General features: G+C 43.7%; 1 protein-coding gene and 1 long non-coding RNA gene across 4 annotated transcripts in view; one reads left to right on the top strand and one right to left on the bottom strand.

Annotated features, from left to right (window-relative positions):
* Positions 1-695: 695 nt before the first annotated feature.
* Positions 696-8,967, top strand: LOC142502238 (toll-like receptor 2 type-2). 3 transcript variants are annotated; one of them, XM_075613088.1, is made up of 3 exons: positions 696-895; positions 1,146-1,243; positions 6,048-8,967. In XM_075613088.1, exon 3 carries the CDS (start codon positions 6,064-6,066, stop codon positions 8,428-8,430), a length of 2,367 nt encoding a protein of 788 aa, XP_075469203.1. In that variant the 5' UTR covers positions 696-895; positions 1,146-1,243; positions 6,048-6,063; the 3' UTR covers positions 8,431-8,967. The 3 variants fall into 3 exon arrangements, with proteins under 3 accessions (XP_075469203.1, XP_075469197.1, XP_075469208.1); XM_075613082.1 differs by having other exon boundaries at positions 696-980; XM_075613093.1 differs by lacking the exon at positions 1,146-1,243 and having other exon boundaries at positions 696-980.
* Positions 5,973-20,948, bottom strand: part of LOC142502259 (uncharacterized) — a 32,213-nt gene continuing 17,237 nt past the window's right edge. The window contains exons 2-3 of the long non-coding RNA XR_012803701.1: positions 20,759-20,824; positions 5,973-6,544 (exon numbers count right to left, since the gene is read on the bottom strand). This is a non-coding gene — a long non-coding RNA (uncharacterized LOC142502259). The remainder of the gene's footprint in view (positions 6,545-20,758; positions 20,825-20,948) is intronic.

Genomic DNA, 20,948 nt, shown 5'->3' with positions numbered 1-20,948 from the left:
GTTATTATTCTTACGCAGTCAATAAACTTGTTATACCATACCAGTGTATATTACTTATATAGTGTCCTGCACGGGGTTATCCAACACGGTTAGGATCCCACACATGTGGAGGCGCTGTCACCAGATGGATCAGGTACACCCCAGGCTCCCAAAAGTGAGGTTCAGGCCTCCTGTGAGCCACAGGTAACGCACCACACACACAGTAGCCACCATATCTCCCAGGGGGTGGGGGATAGTGCGCTACATACATTTCTGTCACAGTTTTGTAAGAAATCCTATTACATAACCCTATTTATCGCATTGCTTGTGTTTATTAACACAGATTTCTATTGCACACACTACAGGTATTTAATAAATTAAGATTGCAACCCATTTACAAATATATAATTCTTAGTGAACACAGCGGTCATTATCACCACAATTCTATTTTAACGTAGCAATATCGAACCTTTACATTATCTAGCCTTTTGTGTGCTATGCATTTCCTTTTGTGTTTCTGTATACGCTATGTATGTACGTGCCTACATAGGACATGTGCGGTGCATTTCACAAAACCCTTCCACAGACCTCGCCGTCTTTGTGGGAGAGGAAGTAAACATTCCAGCAGAACTTGCAACTTACAGTGCCGAAATGTCTTTTGGCAGCACTGTACTACTGTGAGTCACAGTCACAACATCATCCCAGCGAGCTGGGCTCCGCCTCTTCCCTTTCTAAAACCATCTCTTGCTTATTTCTCAGACAGAAGCAGCCTCTGTGTACCTGGGGTTTCCCCGGCTACAAAATTAAAAAAGGCAGAGCTTTTTTTCCACCCACATCAGATTGTGTGTGCTGCTTAAATCTGCGACATGAACCCTGCATCTGAAAAAGTGGAAAAGTGATCTTATTGTCTAACTCGGTGAGCACAGAACTTCTATCTGACACCACTCTACAGGGATCTTATATCAGTCACAGTTCCAGCTGCATCCAGGTCCTGCCTGCAGGTCAGTGCTCTTTTAAGCAAATCCAGTCATAACAAAACATAACTTTGTAACATCCCCTTCACTGTTAGAGGGGCAAGCAATAGTTATAGCAAGTAAATCCAGCCTGTGATGCTGCTTTACCTCTCTGCTGTTTTTAGCCATATGGTAACTGTTTTCTTTTTGCAGACGCATCGGTGCGTGGCACAGGCGGTAGACTGAGGCAGTTCAGTGAAAGACAGGATCCCTGTGTAAGGATGTAACACTGCCCTCTCTAGTTGTGACAGGTGAGAATAAAAACTTTAGTGCCGTCTCCACAAGGATGCAAAGAATTTGGGGTTTATTTATTTGATTTATTTATAAAATATTTTACCAGGTAAAATAAATTGAAAGTTACCTCTCATTTTCAAGTATGTCCTGGGTATACAATGATAATTAGACAACATTGTAAGTTACAGTTACAAACATGTTTAAAGTATAAAACAGTCAAAGTCTTTAAAAGAACTTTGATTGGGGGGGGGGGGGGTTGAGAGACTCTGGAAATTTTTCCCGAAGGGGAGTGTTCGGTAGGAGAAGGAAGAGCAATTGGATTCTTTATTGAACCATGGAACCATAAGCAGGCTTCTAAAGACAGATTCAAGGAGATAAGTGCTGTGTAGACTAGGGGTGAGAAGCCTGCTCATATAATTGGGTAAATTGTCAAGAAAGTATTTGAAGGTAAGAGAGGATAAATGTACATTGCATTTGGACTCAAGGGATAGCCAACCTGGTGCATTTAACATATTGCAATGCTGGGTATTGTAGCTACATAATAAGACAAAATGTCATTTTTATTTGTATTGAACGTCAAGTTTGCTGAGGTAAATTTGGGGTGCTGTACCATACACTGTAAACCCATAGTCAATAATTGGCATCAGCAAGTGCTGTTCAGTGGAATTTCTGACCAAGGGGCTTAGGCAGAATATATTTCTATAAAATACACCCAGTTTGGGATACATTATTGATGTTACTGTAGATTGTCACTATGCAGACCAAATGTTAGAGTCTATCCATATACCCAAATATTTGTAGGTATTAACTCAGGCTAGATTAGTGTTACAGTTCGTTATGATCTGTAGCTTGACCATTGGAAGTTTTAGAAATGAAGCCAAAGTGGCCTATACTAGTAGATTCGATAAGTGACTTTAGGCTTGTAAAGTTACACTTTACAAGCGATTTTGCATGTGTACTGTAGCTATTCAGAAAGCCGTGATAACATCTCAAAATCGCCTGTAAACGGCTTTTTTTTACAAGTCTTTTTACAAGTCTTTTTTATCACTCTTGCAAAAACAAACCGAGTGGTAACAGTAGTTAAATAAAAGCTGAAACTCACATTTTTTCCAGTAACTGCTATTCTAATAGCTCCAAGATGCAAATCGTGGCTGAAAAACTAATTTTTGTTTTTGCTAATTGCATCGGATGTAGTATAATTTATTTTTACAACATAGGATTGAAACCTTTGGTCTTCGGAGCTGACCCGCATTAATATCAGTTCCGAAGACACCCTGCTTCAATCCTACAGTATATAATAAAAATAAATAACAGCAGAGCTTCATTACCTTAGTGACTAAGGTAATGAAGGGGTTAAACAGAAGTACCTGGTTTGTTGGTGGTAGAGGGCGTTGATGAAGGTTGTAATTGCCTTAGGGTGGGTGGTTAGGCCTCCTGAGTGTTTAGTAGGAGGGGTTAACCCCTTTATTACCTTAGCGGTAGTAACCGCTAAGTTGGGCATAACTTCCACGGCCGCACGGCACCTGAGGCTACCACCAAGTTAAGGTGTGGTTATTTTGGGGGAGGTGTGGGTATTATGGGGAAGGGGCTATTATGGGTATATTGTGAAAGAGGGGGCTATTGTGCGGGAACTTGGAGAGTGAGCAAGAGTGGGGTGAAGAGAGGAGGGGGGGTGGGAAATAGTCTAACACTCCCCTTCCCTTCTCTCAAGGCCAGTTACTGGGATCCTGTTTCCACTTTTCTAGAGACTTCTCTAGATGGGGAGGGGATTGGAAGGGGCGTGAGGGGATGGGTGGGGAGTAGAGAGGGGTTAAATGCCTACTTTATTGCAGTTGTCAAAAGTTTTGGTCTGTAAATGGACTTTCACTAGGGCTCACTACAACATAAATTCCTGTGCCAAACATAATTTCAAACGTATACTACTGAGATACTGTACATAGTGAATTTTGCGATTATTTTGAGCATTTTTATTTTTTGCCTAACCAATGTTAATGTCATTAGCTTCAGAAAGGCACTGTAATTGAGGAGACTTCAGTTATCTTAATACAGATGCAGCGGCCGTTATTCGAACATTTCACACGTTGTATCCGTTTGCTTACCGGGTCATGGTGCATGATTTCTCGAAATATTCTCTCGCTAAGACGCGAGATTACTAGTCTTTTGATCGAGTGCAGAAAATAGCATTTTAGCGTTGTTTGCAATACCATCAAGAAAATGAAGTGGGCGATCGCGAGTTGTTGTTTTAAAAATCTAATTGCAATTCAACCTGCCTTTTATTGCCCTACAGTACTTCAAGTGTGTGTAATTGTAATTTGAAGATTAACATTATGAGTTCATACAGTATACAGCAGAGACTGCGACTATTCTAACACAAACCAGTGGCAATCGCCAAAAAGATCCAGGTACATGCTGGATACATGCCTTAAACTAGACCCAACATTTCTGCATTGATTAATGCCCCATCAGATTAACAGCGGGGGTCCCTGGCAGTCCCATTCAAATTGAATGGGACTGCCAGGGACCCCTGTGGTGTTAATAATATGGGTCATTAGTCAATGCAGAAATGCATTAAACTTGCCTTAAACTAGCCAGGTTACACCCAGCACATACCCAGAATGTGACCAGGCTAGTTTAAGGCAAGCTTTAGAATACTCGTGGTCTCGTCTGTACTGTACATGGGAAAGAAGTCCTTTCTGAGGCTCCTTTGCCAAAAATACAACGTCGCCTCTTCTTCTGAATGTAAAATATGTATTCCGCGAATGAGTGTTTCTCAAATTGGAACCTTGTTGAAACACATATGCGTCTCATCACATTTATTCGCATGCGTGTATGGCAAATTGAAACCTTGTTGAAACGCATGTGCATCTCATCACATTTATTCGCATGCGTGTATGGCAAATTGGAAACTTGTTGAAATGATACTGTATGCGTGTCATCACATTTCTGCGCATGCGTGTCCTGTTCATAATGAACACAGCAAAAAGTATATGTACAGAATGAACATTTTTATTTGGACAAGATAATAAAGGGAAAAATAATAATACAACAATACAACGTCACCTCTTCTTCAAAATGTTCAATTTTGTATTTTCCTTCTTCGCAATGGCTGGTGCTTCTTGGACATCTGGGTCTGTAAAGAAAGAGACAATATTCTATATTATCAATCGTACCATATATTAGGGTTAAAAAATGCCTACATCTTCTCTCAAGTTTTCAGCATGATCTACTGTATGCCAGGAGTCACTGATTCATTGTAATTGGCTACTCATACAGGACTTATTTAACCAGTGTGTATTAGTACTGCTACAATATACTGTGAATACGTGAAGGTGAATAACAAAGGCACAAACAACTGTAAGTGAAATCAAGCAGTGAAAGTATAAAGCTATATAATAATACACATAAAAAATAATAAAATCCAATAGTGACAAATAAAATACAGAGTATAAATAAAAGTGGAAGTCTAATGTCCCAGCTCAAACCCTCTGGTGGGACCTGTCTTCAGGGGTTCCAAGGTGTAAGGATATTTCTCAAACAATCCAGGGGAGCATATAAGGGAAAAAAAGACAAACAAAACAAACAATATAAGTGTAGATGTATGTAAATCTGAGATAAGGCACTCTGTATATTCTTGGCTCGTATGCCCAGCCTACTCACAGGATGCAGATGAATTAAAGGCACTTGCAAGAAGGGCTGCTACCCATTGGGTGTAGTAAGGTACTGTAATGTACTGTAGTAAGGTAAGTACAGGTATAGTAAGTATAGTACAGGTAAGTATGGTACTGAAAATAACCTGTTTCAATGTTAGCCTTATATTAAAGGTACTGTAATTGAATGTTAACCATTTTATATCTGCGCTTACTCTCCACATTCTACAGTATATATTATATACAGTACGTGCATTATTTGTATTAGACATGTACTGCACCGACACACTTTATTCGAGCAAATACCCGGTATGTACCTGGCAGATACCTGGAATGCGCCGCTCCTCACCTCTGACAAGCCCCGTTACGTTTGCCTTCCCAGCCTGGGTTCATGCCTGGCTGATGGGCGGCTGATCTGTTAAATGATAATGATTAGGATTTAATAGGCTGCAATGCTTCGCGTGTCTACCAGATGGCATAAATTCATGAATTGTAATGCAGTATATATATATATATACTGTGCAGTATTGCAGCCAGCGGGAATAAAATGCTTCAATCCCTGCCTGGAAAATAACTCAATGCACTCGGGCAGAAAACAGTCACAAACCTCAATACACCCGGGTATACCCGAATTCGTGGGACTAGCCGAGCTCGAATAAAGTGTGTCGCCAGTGTATGTATTACCTATTATTTCTAATAATTAATTATAGTTTACAGGTACAGATGCAGCGGCCGTTATTCGAACATTTCTCGAACTGAATTTCGAGAATGTCCCGAGATTCTCTCAAAATTTGCTTCGGCAGACTAATGGCCCATCAGATTAACACAGCAGGGGTCCCTGCTATGTGAATCCTACCGGGGTCTGCCTGTCTTCAAGAGACGTGCAGTAAGAGGCCGAATCAGTCACTCTAACTGCTCACCTGTCACAGGCGATCACGGGAGTTTTTTTTATATATATATCTCAATAAAGAAGGGTAAAATATAACCCATAGTATCTTTCAAGCAAAACTAAAAACTTTCAACATCTAACATTATAATTAACATAAGAATTACTGTAAAGTACTGCATATGTTCATGTTGGTTTCCTTCAATTGTACTATAAATGTGTAAAGATGGAGAAAACGATTAAAAAGTAAAAAAATAAATCATGCTTTCTAATTCTCTCTATTTTTAGGTTTTACGAATCTAAAATGATGCATTATATCTGCAGGATCTGCATAATCTATTCACTGGTGACTGCTATATGTTCCAAAGAGAAGATTGACTGCCCATGTGACCACCGGAATTTTTGTAATTGCTCCATGATGAACTTGGACACTATTCCTTCCAGGTTGCCAAAGGGAATGGAGGGGTTAAATGTGTCTGACAACAGAATACAGATTGTCACTGGAATTGACCTGAAACCCTTCAAGAAACTGAAAATACTCCTACTGCAGTATAATCAAATTCATACCATCTCTGACGACTCGTTTCAGTCACTTATAAATCTTGAAGATTTGGATTTGTCACATAACGACTTAACTGTCTTATCATCTGCTTGGTTTACAAATCTTCATATGTTACAGCACTTGGATCTCTTAGGCAATCACTACACATCCCTTGGTAAATCCGCCCTCTTCTCCAGTCTTTCTTCCCTGAAGTCTTTAAAATTTGGAAATCCATCCTTTCTTGCTATTGAAAAATACAATTTTGAGGGTTTAGGGATCATAGATGAACTTAACATCAATAGTTCAAATCTCAAACAATATACAGCGGAAAGTTTGAAAGTAATAAAGGACATAGATCACATTATTTTGACAGTAAATATTAGTCTTTTAGCTGTCATGATAAAGGACCTTGTAAGTTCAGTAAGATGGTTAGAAGTTACAAATGCATCGTTCATAAATCCTGAAGATGTAATGGCCTTTGCAGTCCTGAATAACACGAGTGTGAAGAAATTAATGTTTAAAAACTGCGTAATTACTGATAACAGTCTAGCAAGACTAATTGAAATTATGGACACTTACAGAAATGTTACAGAAGTTGTCTTAGAGGACAGTGAGCTTCTGGGAACAGGGCAGGGTTATCCACGTCTAAAGGAGGAGCTCAGATCAATTAGAACAATTATTATAAAAAATTTACATATACCAAATTTCTACTTGTTCTCTGACCTTCGGTTTGCATATAAACTAGCACATAAAATTACAAGCGTTACCTGTACTGATTCTAAAGTGTTTCTAGTTCCCTGTGAATTTTCACGGTCTTTTCTGTCTCTGCAATACCTGGACCTTAGTGCAAATCTACTGGCAAACATATTTTTGGCAAATTCAGCCTGCTTTCGTGAAGGTGGAGGCGCGTGGCCTTTATTACAAACCTTAAATGTCAGCAAAAATGTCCTGTCTGACCTACCAGTTGTTGGAAAAATACTATCCAGTCAATTACACCTAACTAATCTTGATATAAGTCAAAATAACTTTGCTGAATCATCAAACTCTCCATGTGAATGGCCTCCAAAACTCAAATACTTAAATATCTCAAGCTGTCAAATAACAAAAATAACCACATGCATTCCTGATTATTTGGAAATTTTAGATGTAAGCAATAATTTTCTCACAGTTTTTGCAGTTGATCAACCTCTTTTAAAGGAACTTTATATATCAAACAATAGGTTAACAAAATTAGCAGAAAATGCACACCTTCCTAATTTAGTAGCGCTGATAATAAGCAAAAACAAACTAAATGATTTTACCAAAACAGATTTGGAACCATTTCCAAAATTGACAACCTTGGATGCAAGTGACAACAATTATGTATGTTCTTGTCAATTTTTAGACTTTATCCAGTACCAAACAAATATGCTTCTTGGTTGGCCTGATAACTACAAATGTGATTCTCCTTCTTCAGTCAGACAGAAACTAATACAATTTGCTAGGCTTCCTCTGTTAATGTGCCACCAAACATTAATTGTAACATTAGCATGTATTACATTGATACTAGTAGTAGGTATTACTGTGGCTCTTTGCCACTTCCTACATGTGATATGGTATGTTAAGATGACCTGGGCCTGGCTGCAGGCTAAAAGGAAGCCTTTGAAGGTATCTGAGAGAGATATCTGTTATGATGCATTTATTTCTTACAGTGAAAGAGACTCTGAATGGGTTGAGAATATGATGGTACAGGAGCTGGAAAATACCAACCCACCACTGAAATTGTGTCTCCATAAACGTGACTTTATACCTGGCAAATGGATTATTGACAATATTATTGATGCTATGGAGAACAGTTACAAAACTGTATTTGTCTTGTCAGAGCACTTTGTCCAGAGCGAGTGGTGCAGGTATGAGTTAGAGTTCTCCCACTTCCGCCTTTTTGATGAAAACAATGATACCGCCATTCTGGTTCTTTTAGAGCCCATTGACAAAGAAACTGTCCCAAAAAGGTTCTGCAAGCTGAGGAAACTCATGAACACAAAAACGTACATGGAGTGGCCAACTGAAGAAGAAAAGCAACACATATTTTGGTTCAATTTGAAATTAGCATTGCAGACAAAAGATTATGTGGATGTATGTGCAACCTAATACAGTAGTATTAAATATATTTAAGAGCATGCAAACTGAATCCTTCTGTGTGCTTTGAAACGGTATGAATCGGTATTGAAACATGACAATGTAAGGAACAATTTGCTGGGTTTTTCTACTTTCTATAAAATATATGTATGATACTGTATAGATAGTTTGCTTTTTGTCATGTGTTGATAGTACTTGGCTTCTTTGTATCAAAGGTTTTTAGTTCCAGTTTCAATAAAGTAAACATTATATTTTTTTATACTGGTTAGTAATTACTGCATTACCTAAGTGAAATGTATGCCATTTTATGACCTGTGTCCCTTTAATCTATTTACACAATTGTAATGCAAAAACAGGCACATAAAATATAACCGTAGGCAATAACTCAAAGTGGGACTACAGTATATGCTTTTCAGGAATACATTGTTTTACCGTCTCTGCTCAGAAACACTCATTTGATATGTCTTTATCTACTAACATTTAAGAGAAAATGCATTTATGTTTTTCCATCATTTAAGAGATGTTACTGTGTAGCTTTAATAAATAATTCACATTAAGCAAAAGCTATAGGGTTCCCTTGTTTTTTTTTTAACATGGTATTTATGGAACACTGCAATAAAAAAAAAAAAACTATATATACATATATATACATAACTATATGCCGACAAAAACCTCAAGGTGAAAAAGGTCCCATTGGGGGACCGAAACGTCGGTTTTTGTGTCTTCTATCAAATATAGAAAATTTATGATTTACTTGCCTGTATGCTGTCCCTTGATGTCGTGTTGCAACCGGTATTGTATGGTATATATATATATATATATATATATAGAGCATGTTTTTATATATATAAAACCCTGTGTAGAAAACCATTTGTTTGAATGTGCCTCAGATGTGCTAATTAAGCAGACAGAACCACACTGTCAGGTGACTTTTTAGGCCTATATAAACCCAGTCAGAACAGCTAGTCTGCCTGCAGCCCATATCCAAGTGGCCCATTATAAGTGGCATGACTACTGAACAACTGAAGTTTAAAAGGAATGTCAAAAGAAGTGAGGAAGAAGTGGACACCCCGTCTGGCCCTGATTCCTGCATTTGAACTACGCTGGAAAGGAGGATATCATCAATACCAGACTGCATCATTACTGCTGTGATGCTGCCTTTACCATTTATATTTGCTGTGACTTCACTTCTTCTCAAATTATGCATTTCTTTTTACCAGCCTCAGTATGTCTCTAACGCTATTCATATATCTCCATCTCTCCTTCCTTCACCACTTCTCTTTTCACATGAACTCCTTTCTTACCTGCGTCCTCTGACACCACACAGCGATATCCCCTGCACTAAAACCCACCCTTACAAATCATCCTCACACATCCTCTTTCTATCCATGCTTCTCCTCCTTGCTTCTGGGGATATCTCTCCCAATCCTGGTCCCTGTCTTATTCCTACATGCGCTCGTCCTCGCCTGCCAACTGCAACCTCTACTCCTTCTGGTGTCAACCCCTCCAACCTCATACCCATCCCCTGCCACCCTCCCTCCTCTCTCCCTTTCTCCTGTGCCCTTTGGAATGCTCGCTCCCTCTCTAACAAGTTCCTCTCTGTGCATGACTTCTTTCTCTCTCACTCCCTGCTTCTCTTTGCTATAACTGAGACCTGGCTCACTCAGTTGCAACCTGGCAACTCTGCTCTGGAAGCTGCCCTCTCCTACGGTGGCCTTTCCTTCTCCCACACTCTGCGCACTGATGGCAGGGGTGGAGGCGTGGGGCTCCTGCTCTCCTCTCTCTGTCGTTACCGAACCCTTCCTATTCCTCCCTCTCTTGCTTTTCCCTCCTTTGAGGCTCACACTGTCCAGATTTTCTCTCCTCTCCCTGTTCATGTGGCGGTCATCTATCGCCCACCTACCTCTACTCATCCCCCTTCTGCCTTTCTCTCTCACTTTGAATCCTGGCTCTCTTTCTTCCTCTCCTCAGACTCCCCTGTTCTTCTCCTTGGGGACTTCAATTGCCACATTGATGACCCCTCTCTCCCTTGGGCTACCCGCTTTCTTTCTCTAACCTCTTCTTTTGGACTTCAACAGTGGACTGCAGCCAGCACCCACAAGGATGGCCACTAGTTAGACCTGGTTTTCACTAAGAACTTCTCTCTCTCTGATTTCTCCATTTCCCCTTTTCCTCTCTCTGACCATCATCTCATCTCATTCTCTCTATCTCGCTTCTCCCCTTCTCCACCTCCATCTACCCCCCGGTTCTGCAGAAACCTGCGCTCTATTCACTTACCTGACTTTGAGTCCACTTTACGCTCCTCCCTCTCCTCTCAGCTCTGCTACAGACCCCGACAACCTGGTCAGGAACTACAACTCTGTCTTGTCCTCCACACTTGATCTACATGCCCCACTTTCTCTCTGCCGCACTCGCCCTTCTAACCCTAGACCCTGGCTAAATTCCCACACACGCATGCTGCTTTCCAACACTCGTTCCTCTGAACGCCTCTGGAGGAAGTCTCACACTCTCGCAGACTTCCTTCACTACAAATTTATGCTATCCTGTTTCAACTCTGCCCTCTCGCAAGCTAAACAAGCCTACTTTTCTGCACTAATCAACATGCACAAGTCTAACCCACGCCGACAGTTCTCTGTCTTTGATACTCTACTCATACCACCCTCAGCTGCCTCTCCTTCCTCCATCTCCGCTCAGGACTTTGCTGACTATTTTAAGGAAAAGGTGGAATCCATACGTCAGAACATCCCCTCTGTTTCTTCTTCTCATCCTACACCTCTTCCTAACTCTCCTCCTGCCTTCCTTGACTCTTTTTCCACTGTCTCAGAGGAGGATGTGTCGCTGTTGATCGCCATTTCTCCCTCTACCACTTGCCCTCTTGACAACATTCTCTCCCATCTCCTGAAACCTCTTGCTCCTACTATAATCCCTACGCTCACACACATTTTTAACTCCTCCCTCTGCTCTGGAACCTTTCCATCCTCCTTCAAACATGCAACAGTCATACCATTACTCAAAAACAGCAAGCTTGACCCTACCTGTCTTTCTAACTATCGACCTGTCTCCCTCCTGCCTTTTGCCTCTAAACTCCTTGAACGTCTTGTATTCTCTCGCTTGCTCCATTTTCTCAACACCTATTCTCTCCTAGACCCTCTACAATCTGGCTTCCGCACTGCTCACTCCACGGAAACAGCCCTCACTAAAATAACTGACGACCTCCATGCTGCCAAAGACAGAGGTGATTACACCCTGCTCATATTACTCGACCTCTCTGCAGCATTTGATACTGTGGATCACCCTCTTCTCCTTCACATTTTCCATACTCTTGGTATTCGGAACAAAGCTCTATCCTGGATCTCATCCTACCTCTCCCATCGTACTTTCAGTGTCTCTTCTGCTAACACCTCCTCCTCCTCTATTGATCTCTCTGTGGGGGTACCCCAGGGCTCTGTCCTGGGACCTCTTCTCTTTTCTCTGTACACACTCTCTCTAGGTGACCTAATAACATCTTTTGGGTTTAAATTTCACCTCTATGCTGACGACACACAAATATACTTTTCAACACCTGACCTTACACCTGCTATACAGACCAAAGTTTCTGAATGTCTCTCTGCTATATCATCCTGGATGGCCCTCCGCCACCTTAAACTCAACATGGCTAAAACAGAGCTCCTCATACTTCCTCCCAAACCTGGCCCTACTACCTCCTTCCACATTACTGTTGGAACTACGATCATCCACCCAGTAGCCCAAGCATGCTGCCTAGGGGTCACACTCGACTCCTCTCTCACATTCGCCCCTCACATTCAAAACATTTCTAAAACTTGTCGCTTTTTCCTCCGCAATATAACAAAGATACGCCCTTTCCTCTGTTGTTTGACTGCTAAAACTCTGACTCTGAGTCCCTCATTCTCTCCTGTCTTGATTACTGTAACCTCCTGCTGTCCGGCCTTCCTGCCTCTCACCTGTCTCCCCTACAATCTATCCTAAATGCTGCTGCCAGAATCACTCTACTCTTTTCTAGATCTGTCTCAGCATCTCCCCTCATGAAATCCCTCTCCTGGCTCCCAATCAAATCCTGCATCTCACACTCCATTCTTCTCCTCCTCACTTTTAACGCTTTACATTCTTCTGCCCCTCCTTACATCTCAGCCCTAATTTCTCGCTATGCACCATCCCGACTCTTGCGTTCTGCTCAAGGATGTCTTCTTTCTACCCCCTTTTTATCTAAAGCCCTCTCCCGCCTTAAACCTTTTTCACTGACTGCCCCACACCTCTGGAATGCCCTTGCCCTCAGTACCCGACTAGCACCCTCTCTATCCACCTTTAAGACCCACCTTAAGACACACTTGCTTAAAGAAGCATACGAATAGCACTGTGAACATTCTGAACACATGATACATAAAGCTTGGCCCCCTGCAGACGCACTTACCAGAACTCCCTCCTACTGTCTCTGTACGTTCTCCCTACCTACCAATTAGATTGTAAGCTCCTCAGGGCAGGGACTCCTCTTCCTTAATGTTATGTTTGTCTAAAGCACTTATTCCCATGATCTGTTATTTATATTATCTGTTATTTATTCGATTACCACATGTATTACTACTGTGAAGAGCTATGTACATTAATGGCGCTATATAAATAAAGACATACAATAAACATATATATATATATATATATATATATATATGTAGAGGTATCAGTACCGTGTTAGCCGAGCTTCAATAATTAAAAAATAAATAGATGATACCGTTCTGTGGCTAACGAAATGCTTTTATTTGTGCGAGCTTTCGAGATACACTGATCTCTTCTTCCGGCGATGTTACAATGAATGAAGCAAGCAAAGGGAATACTTAAAAACAGTGTCTCTTGGAATGTTATCTGTGCTTGTCCTTCCCCCGGTGTGGATGAGATTTATGGCTAGAGGTGTTAAATGGTTTAACACCTCTAGCCATAAATCTCATCCACACCGGGGGAAGGACAAGCACAGATAACATTCCAAGAGACACTGTTTTTAAGTATTCCCTTTGCTTGCTTCATTTATTGTAACATCGCCGGAAGAAGAGATCAGTGTATCTCGAAAGCTTGCACAAATAAAAGCATTTCGTTAGCCACAGAACGGTATCATCTATTTATTTTTTGATTATATATATATATATATATATATATATATATATATATATATATATATATATATATATATATATATATATATATATATATATATATATATTTATATATAGAAGTCAAAAAATCACCCAAAAATCTACTCGCCAAACCAAAAAAATCTACTTGCCACTTAGCCCCGCCCCCAGCCTGCTCTTAGCCCCAACCCAGCCCACCCTTAGCCCCGCCCCCTGCCCAACCTTAGCCCCGCCCCCAGCCCTGCTTTTAAAAAAAGAAATTGAATAAATTCCTAGTAAGAACAACATTCGTTTTTGACATAACAGTTTATTTATTGTATTACATTTATACAGTGGCGACAAAGTTTATTCGAGCAAAAGCCGCCGGTTGACCGGGACTTACTCCGGCTGGTGCTGAGAATAGTCAGCGCGCCAGCCGCATCCAGCCGCGTCCCCTCCGTTCCCCCCCCCTCCAATCCGCGCGCAATTTATACACCTTCCCGACCCCCTAGCTGCTCCTGCTGTGCCCCTCTGCTTCCCCGCTCCCCCGCTTACCTCACTTCAAACCTTCAGGGGAGTCGGGGAAGCCGGGGAAGCCGGGCGCGCACGTGACTGTGACGTCACCGACGTCACGCGAACGAGCCGCTTCTCAACGCTTATCCACGCTGCCGCCACGCATCCTGCCGTGCGGTTTTTGCTCTAATAAACTTTGTCGGAGCAGTACTTGACTACAATTAGTTGTTACATAATTACGTGTGTGTGCGTATAAATGTCGGATTTTGAAAAAAAAGCCAGATGTGAATGACTAGTTTCCTGATGCCCTTAACCAGTGCCTGGATGCCCCCACTTCACAATATCTAAAGCAGCAATCCTGTCTGGGATCTTCCCTGATCTGCAGTCCCTCAATGTCCAGCTACCCTCATTCCCGCAATGTTATACAGTGGAGGGGAGGTGTTCCCTACTTGTTTTCTGGGTTAGGGGGGATTCCGATGTCTCCCATGTGAAGCTCGAGAGTTAGATCTGGAAGAAAGCAGTATAGGTTATTTCGGTGTAGGTATAGGGCAGTTAAGATATACAGGGTAAATAAGATATCCAGATCCAGAGTGTGAGAGTGTGGGTGCGACAGAGAGGAAAAATAGTGGGTGCGACAGAGAGGAGAGAGTGTGGGTGCGACAGAGAGGAGAGAGAGTGTGGGTGCGACAGAGAGGAGAGAGAGAGTGTGGGTGACAGAGAGAGAGGCGGAAAGAGAGGCAGACAGGGAGAGAGAGGCAGGGAGAGACAGACAGGAGGTGACAGGGAGCGACAGAGGGTGACGGGAGTGGGTGACGGAGTGGGTGGGTGACAGGGAGTGCGTGGGTGACTGGGTGGGTTGGTGACTGGGTGGGTGGATTCACTCATACACACACACTCAGACACACACACACACACTCACAGATAGACACACACACAGGAGACAAGGGATGTTGCACGAGTCAGGTACTGAGGGTTTGATCTCCCCGGGGGCCCCGCTGTTATTACATGCCAGGAGCTCTCTTCTCTCCCCTTGTCCTCCTCGGCAGCAGCACTTCCACCTTGGTCACAATAATGAGACGCGAGTGCCTCGCTTCCCCCCCGAGTGCCACGCTCCTGCCTCCCCGAGTGCCGCGCTCCCATGCCCCCCCCCCGCTCTCCACCCCCGAGTGCCACGCCCCCGTGCTCGCCCCCGAGTACCGCGCTATCAACACTCTGGCTGCCAGAGAGGCTGGGAGGAGGGACAGCACAGGTCAGAGAGGCAGGGGAGGAGGGAAAGCGCAGGTCAGAGAGGCTGTGGAGGAGGAAAAGCGCAGGTCAGAGAGGCAGGGGAGGAGGGAAGGCACTGCTCAGGGAGCCGGAGGCGGGGTAATTGCCTGCAGCAACATGAACCCGCCTCTGGCTTTGCCCCCCCTTCCTTCAGCGTGAGAGGGGGAAATTCAGCGCGAGCGGGGGAATTTAAACTGCAGCACGTGGGCTGCTTGGGCCAATCACCAAGGGGCAATTTCGAGTCGCCCCGGGAGCCTGGGTTTGTAGAACACTGTGTGTGTGTGTATATATATATATATATACAACAAATCTACAAAATGTAAACAAAAATCTGTGACATCCTCACAAGGGTGAAAAATTTTAATAGCAGAGAGCCATAGATATTGCAAGAATAAATGACCATCATTGGACATAGATGGTACTCTACTGAATTTCAAGGGATATCAAAAGAGCAAAAGTAAGATGGGAGGATGAATTCAGAATCTGTTGTTGCAACATGTACTGTATACAATAGTATCTGGAAGATCATTGCAGAGGCCTGTTTCCAGCAGTGGATCAATGAAGGATGAAGATGATGTATATCTATATCTATCTATATACTGTATCTATATATCTATCTATATATATATATATATGACGTATATCTATATACATGCATGCGCGCACATACGCATCGCATCTTCAGCACTTGTTGACCATTGCTGGATGCAGGACCCCACTGAGCTTTCAGGTACTGTACTGCTGTTGCAATCCTCTCTTCTCCACATTAGGCCAACAAAGGTTCTAATTTCACTTTCCCATCTTACATTTGGTTATCGTCTTGGTCTTTGGATATCCCTTGGAATCCAGTTGTCTAGCGATAGTAATTTCTTCTTGCAATGTGTCCGCCCCACTTCTATTTTAATGTATTTCTCTGTGAGGATGTCACAGACTTTTGTTTGCTTTCACACCCATTCATTCGAATGTATACTCTATAAACAGTGCTCGTCAAATCTGGTTGCCCGGTCACCCCAAACTACTGGATTTTGATCCCTGGCGATTCCTCCTGGCCACCCCTGCAACACACGCGGTTCTGTGCTGAAAAAAAAAATTATTAAAATTTTTAAAAATACCTGATTGGTGTGACACGACTTAGCGTGCTGCCAGGATTTTTTTTATTTTACATGCAGCAAAACTCTGAGCAGTGAAGCCCACCATTTCTTTTCAATCTAGCACAAAACAGGTAAGCAATGTCCCATGCCATCTCACATGCCTCATCCCATGTCTCTCATTCCTCACCCCTGGTCCCCCCTGGTCGCCCCTCGTCCCCCCTGGTCACCTCTGGTCCCCACAGCCTCCCTTGGCCCCCCCACAGCCTCCTCTGGTCACCCACCCTGTCTCACCCTGTGTCTGTCTCTCTCTCGCTCTCTCATTTTGATGTTAACGCTGCTGATGTAAACCATTAAAAAGGTTATCACGCAATTTTTTATAAAGCTTTATAAAAATTGATGAATTAAAGTTACCCTAGTTTAACTGTTTTAATAGTACCGACATAAGGCAATTTTCATTCAGTCCAGAACAGGAGGTAACACTTAAAGTGCAAGTACTATGCTTTAAAATGCATGGCAGGAAATTCCAGTGAGTAAGCAATGCATAATTAGACTCGGGCTTCTAAGCCACCCTGCTGATTCGGTTCCCCTGCGCCTGGAAAAAGGCCGTAGTTCAAAAGAATTAGCCAAGTAAAGTGTTAAGTGAGGAGGGGTAGATGCAAACACCTCCATCTTGCTTAGGCAGACAAAATGGCATCAGGTAAGAGATGCAGGTTCCATATGCTAAGTGACAAGTGAGGGTAGATATCATTTGTCACACATGCCCAGTTGCGATACTGAAGCTTTGTGTGAGGTTTCGCAGGACTGGCAAAACTCCAGAATAGGAGGGAATATTTCGTTCCCATGCAGAGGTTGGATGCAGAGCTTAGAGATAGGAATGTTAACCGTATAAGAAGCTGTGCAGCCCCTCAGGTAACAGTTCCATCTGAGATTCACCTAAGATCCATCTAAGATTCATCATGCGTTAAAGAGTTCCATCTAAGATCTTTCCTGTAACCAGATTTAACATTGTAACTAGTAAGTGTATTTTCATAGTATTTTGTAAATCAAGCAGTGTGTGTTCATTGTGTAAATAAATTACAATTTATTTTATCTTCTGCTATGCTCAGTCAAAGTATCCGGGAATTAAGGTGTTAAAAGCATTGGTCTCCCGTGTCAGTCCCCATACCCTGCGACCATATAGCAACTCTCAGGGAGAGAACACAGTAAATTCTTGCGGTACCTCTCGGTATGCAAACAGCTAGTGCTGTAGGTGAATCTCCCAATCTTTTCCCTCAGCTTCTATAAAGGCTTGCAGCATCTGCTTAAGGGTACCATTGAACCTATCACACAAACCGTTCGTCTGGGGGTGGTAAGAGGTCGTGCGCTGGTGCTTCACCCTGCAGGCATCCCAGGGACACTGTAACAATTCACTCATGAATTGTGACCCTTGATCGGTTAGAATCTCACTAGGGAAATCTACTCTAGTGAAGATAACTAACAATGCCTTAGCTACTGCCCTAACATCGATGGTGCAAGTGCTACAGCCTCAGGGTACCTGGTGGCAAAGTCCACCACTGTGAATATGTAACGCTTGCCAGACCAACTTGGGATCATGAGGGGTCTCACTATATCCATAGCTACCCTCTGGAAGGGTTCCCCAATTACTGGTAGTGGGTTCAGGAGTGCCTTAACATGATCACCCACCTTACCCACTCACTGGCAGGCATCACAGGTGCGGCAGAACTCTGCCACTGCCCCAGATGCCCCCGACCAGTAATAATGATGCAACAGCCGGGCTCTCATCCGAGTGACCCGCTGATGCCCAGATAGTGATATGGAGTTGGCTACCTGTAACAGTTGCTGCCTATACTCCCTCTGTACCACTAACTGTCTTCTACCTGTTCAAACCCTAGCTAGACCTGTAGAACCCTACTCTCTATACAAGAGCCCATGGTGCCATAAGAACCGATCTGACCCTCTGTCCGAGGCAGACTCGAATGCCCAGAGTCTCATGCCTGCCAAGCTGGGATCAGACCTCACTGCTTCCCTAAACTGGGTCCATAACCCTGGCCACCTTAGTCTCTAAGTCGGGGGCAAGGGGAACAAGTAAAGGGGAAGGTAAGCCAGCATACTGTTGCGACTCAGTCTGGCTTTCATGCCTGGTCTCCTCAGAGATCCCTGGAACTGTTGACCCCAAATTCAGTGGGATGGCGAAATCCTCAGGTGTACATCCTTTTCTCTGGCTCCTAGTAATCACTGCAACAGGAGTCAGCTCCACCATAAAAACACAAGTAACGTGCTTCAGCTAATTGAGGAGCACCTCAGTAACTAACCTGGGCAATACCCCACCTTCCTCATGCCATGTCCGGCACCCCCATCAATAAAGACACGGGCAACCTGAATGGACCGTGGTCCTCCATCTGGCATGGTCACCTGTATCCATGTGCCTGGAAGCAGATCCTCTGGCTGGACCATATCAGCTTGAACCAGAGTAACAGTGGCACCGGATTCGAGCAAGCCAGCTGCTTGGCGATCTCCGATGGTTGTTGGTTTGCAGCCCGACCGGCGCAATCTGATGTCCCTCCGTCTCTGCTGCTGTACCACAGGCTGTAGGTGCAGGATCCTTTGTCGGCGTCCCTCAGTGGACCGGCTGGATGGTTGTACCTGGCTCTTCTGTGTGTGCCCCTTGCATGTTGGCAACCGACTTTGTAGCTGGAGAGCTTTGCCCCTGATGGGGTCCACCGGACCTCGGATGGTCCGTACTCTCTGGCTTTATCTGACCAGTCTTATTGCATTGCTAACACCTCCTCTCGTGTTTGAACAATGCAGCTTCGGGTGCACTTTCATCTGCTCTTCCACTGAGGTGTACTTTTGACTCACTTGGTCGGAGTGGTCGTTTCAAAGGAAGCCCTTTTTTGCACATCAATGCCCGACTGGTGACAAATACATCTGCCATGTGTGAGGATGCGGGGGTCACGACAGCTGCAGCGTGACCTCCCCTCACCTCATGTCCCGGCCGCTACTGCGGGGCGCCCCCTTCGCCGGCCCCGTCCAGTTGCTATGGTTGGGGGACTCCCTCTTCGTCCCCGGCGGATGGTTGCTGAGCCGCAAGCGGCTTGAGCTATGGTGGCTGCCTCTGTAAACTGGTGCGCGCACTCTCCCGTTACAAAGCGCGCGTCAGAGTCCTTTAATTTATTCACTGCTCCTGCAGTGAGGCCCCGCCCCCAACACTCTCACAGAAGTCAATCATGCAAAAAGACTGCTCACCTGTATTCCTTTTTAGGCAACCTATCCAGGACAGCTCCATGGAGTCCTCCAGGTCTGCCCTCTCTTCCTATTCGCCAGCCTCACTATATTATGCCTGTCCTGCCATTTCCACATCGCTCGACATAGTCTCCACTTGCGGATGTCTACTCTGGCACTTTCTCTCTTTATTTACTCAGGGCACGACTGGGCTTGGCGGACGTCAACCTCTGACTCTCGATCCCTGCTTGGAAACAGACTTTCCGGAATTCTCCAATCCCTGACCTTGGCTAACAGCAATGACTACGGAACTTCTTTACCGGTACCGGCAAGTATTGCTAAAGCTAACACCACCTGGCCTGGCAACGCCTAAAATACCACACTCTGGACACGCTCCTTTTGTTGCGGGTGCGTGCTCATATAAGTCCCCACCTCAGGATAAGGGAAGGGTCTGGTCTGCGGGCACCACCGGCGTAACACCATGTTAGCAGCGTCCACATAGGTCTTTGGTTTACGGTCAAAGACCCACTCTCTCACGTCCGGTGGACACTGCTGCAAGAACTGTTCTATAAAAACCAAGTCAGAAAAGAGAGGTACTATGTGGCACCCAATCTGATTGGCTGTAGTAGACCATGTGACAGAGGTTGTAGGAGAAAGGATACAACGTCATCCAAAGGGAGTCACGTGGTCTACTTCAGCCAATCAGATTGGGGATATGGTTCCCATGATCTGATTGGCTCAAGTACCATGTGACAGAGGCCATCTTGCTTTTGATGATGTCCTGTTAAAGGGAAAGGAAGCACAGCCATTCTGATTGGCTGGCTTTATTTCCTTTACATGACGTCACCAAAATAAAAAAATCAGATGGTTTTCACTGCCCAATCAGGGCCGTGGGAGCCATGTGTTGGAAATGTGACGTCATATGCCTATAAAAGCCTATGATGCCTCATTTTAGAGCAAGAAGTCGTGGAGGACGGACCTCCTCCAGCAAGAAGAGGACGAGGGCATGCCGGAAGAAGATACAGATGAAGCAGAAGAGACAGATGAAGACCCCCAGAAGACTGACATTTGGATTACAAATGTAAGAAGAAGAAAAAGAAAGAAGATAAAGACTTGGGTTTTTATTTTTACCTTGTTCCTGTTGCGATGATTGGTTTGTTAGCATGCGAGTCCCTGGGATTCAGAGGGTGAGGTCATCTAAAGGTAAATAAAAATATTAAATGTATGTTATTTTTATTTTACAGGTTTTTGATTTTTTTTTATGTGATTGATTTTTTTATGCCCATTTATTGCCCCAGTGTTTATGTATGTCCCTATGGAT

The sequence above is a fragment of the Ascaphus truei genome, chromosome 1, assembly GCF_040206685.1.
Source record: "Ascaphus truei isolate aAscTru1 chromosome 1, aAscTru1.hap1, whole genome shotgun sequence".
Taxonomy (NCBI): domain Eukaryota; kingdom Metazoa; phylum Chordata; class Amphibia; order Anura; family Ascaphidae; genus Ascaphus; species Ascaphus truei.
Note: the sequence above shows the minus strand (reverse complement) of the source record. Positions and strands in the feature narration are given on the sequence as shown.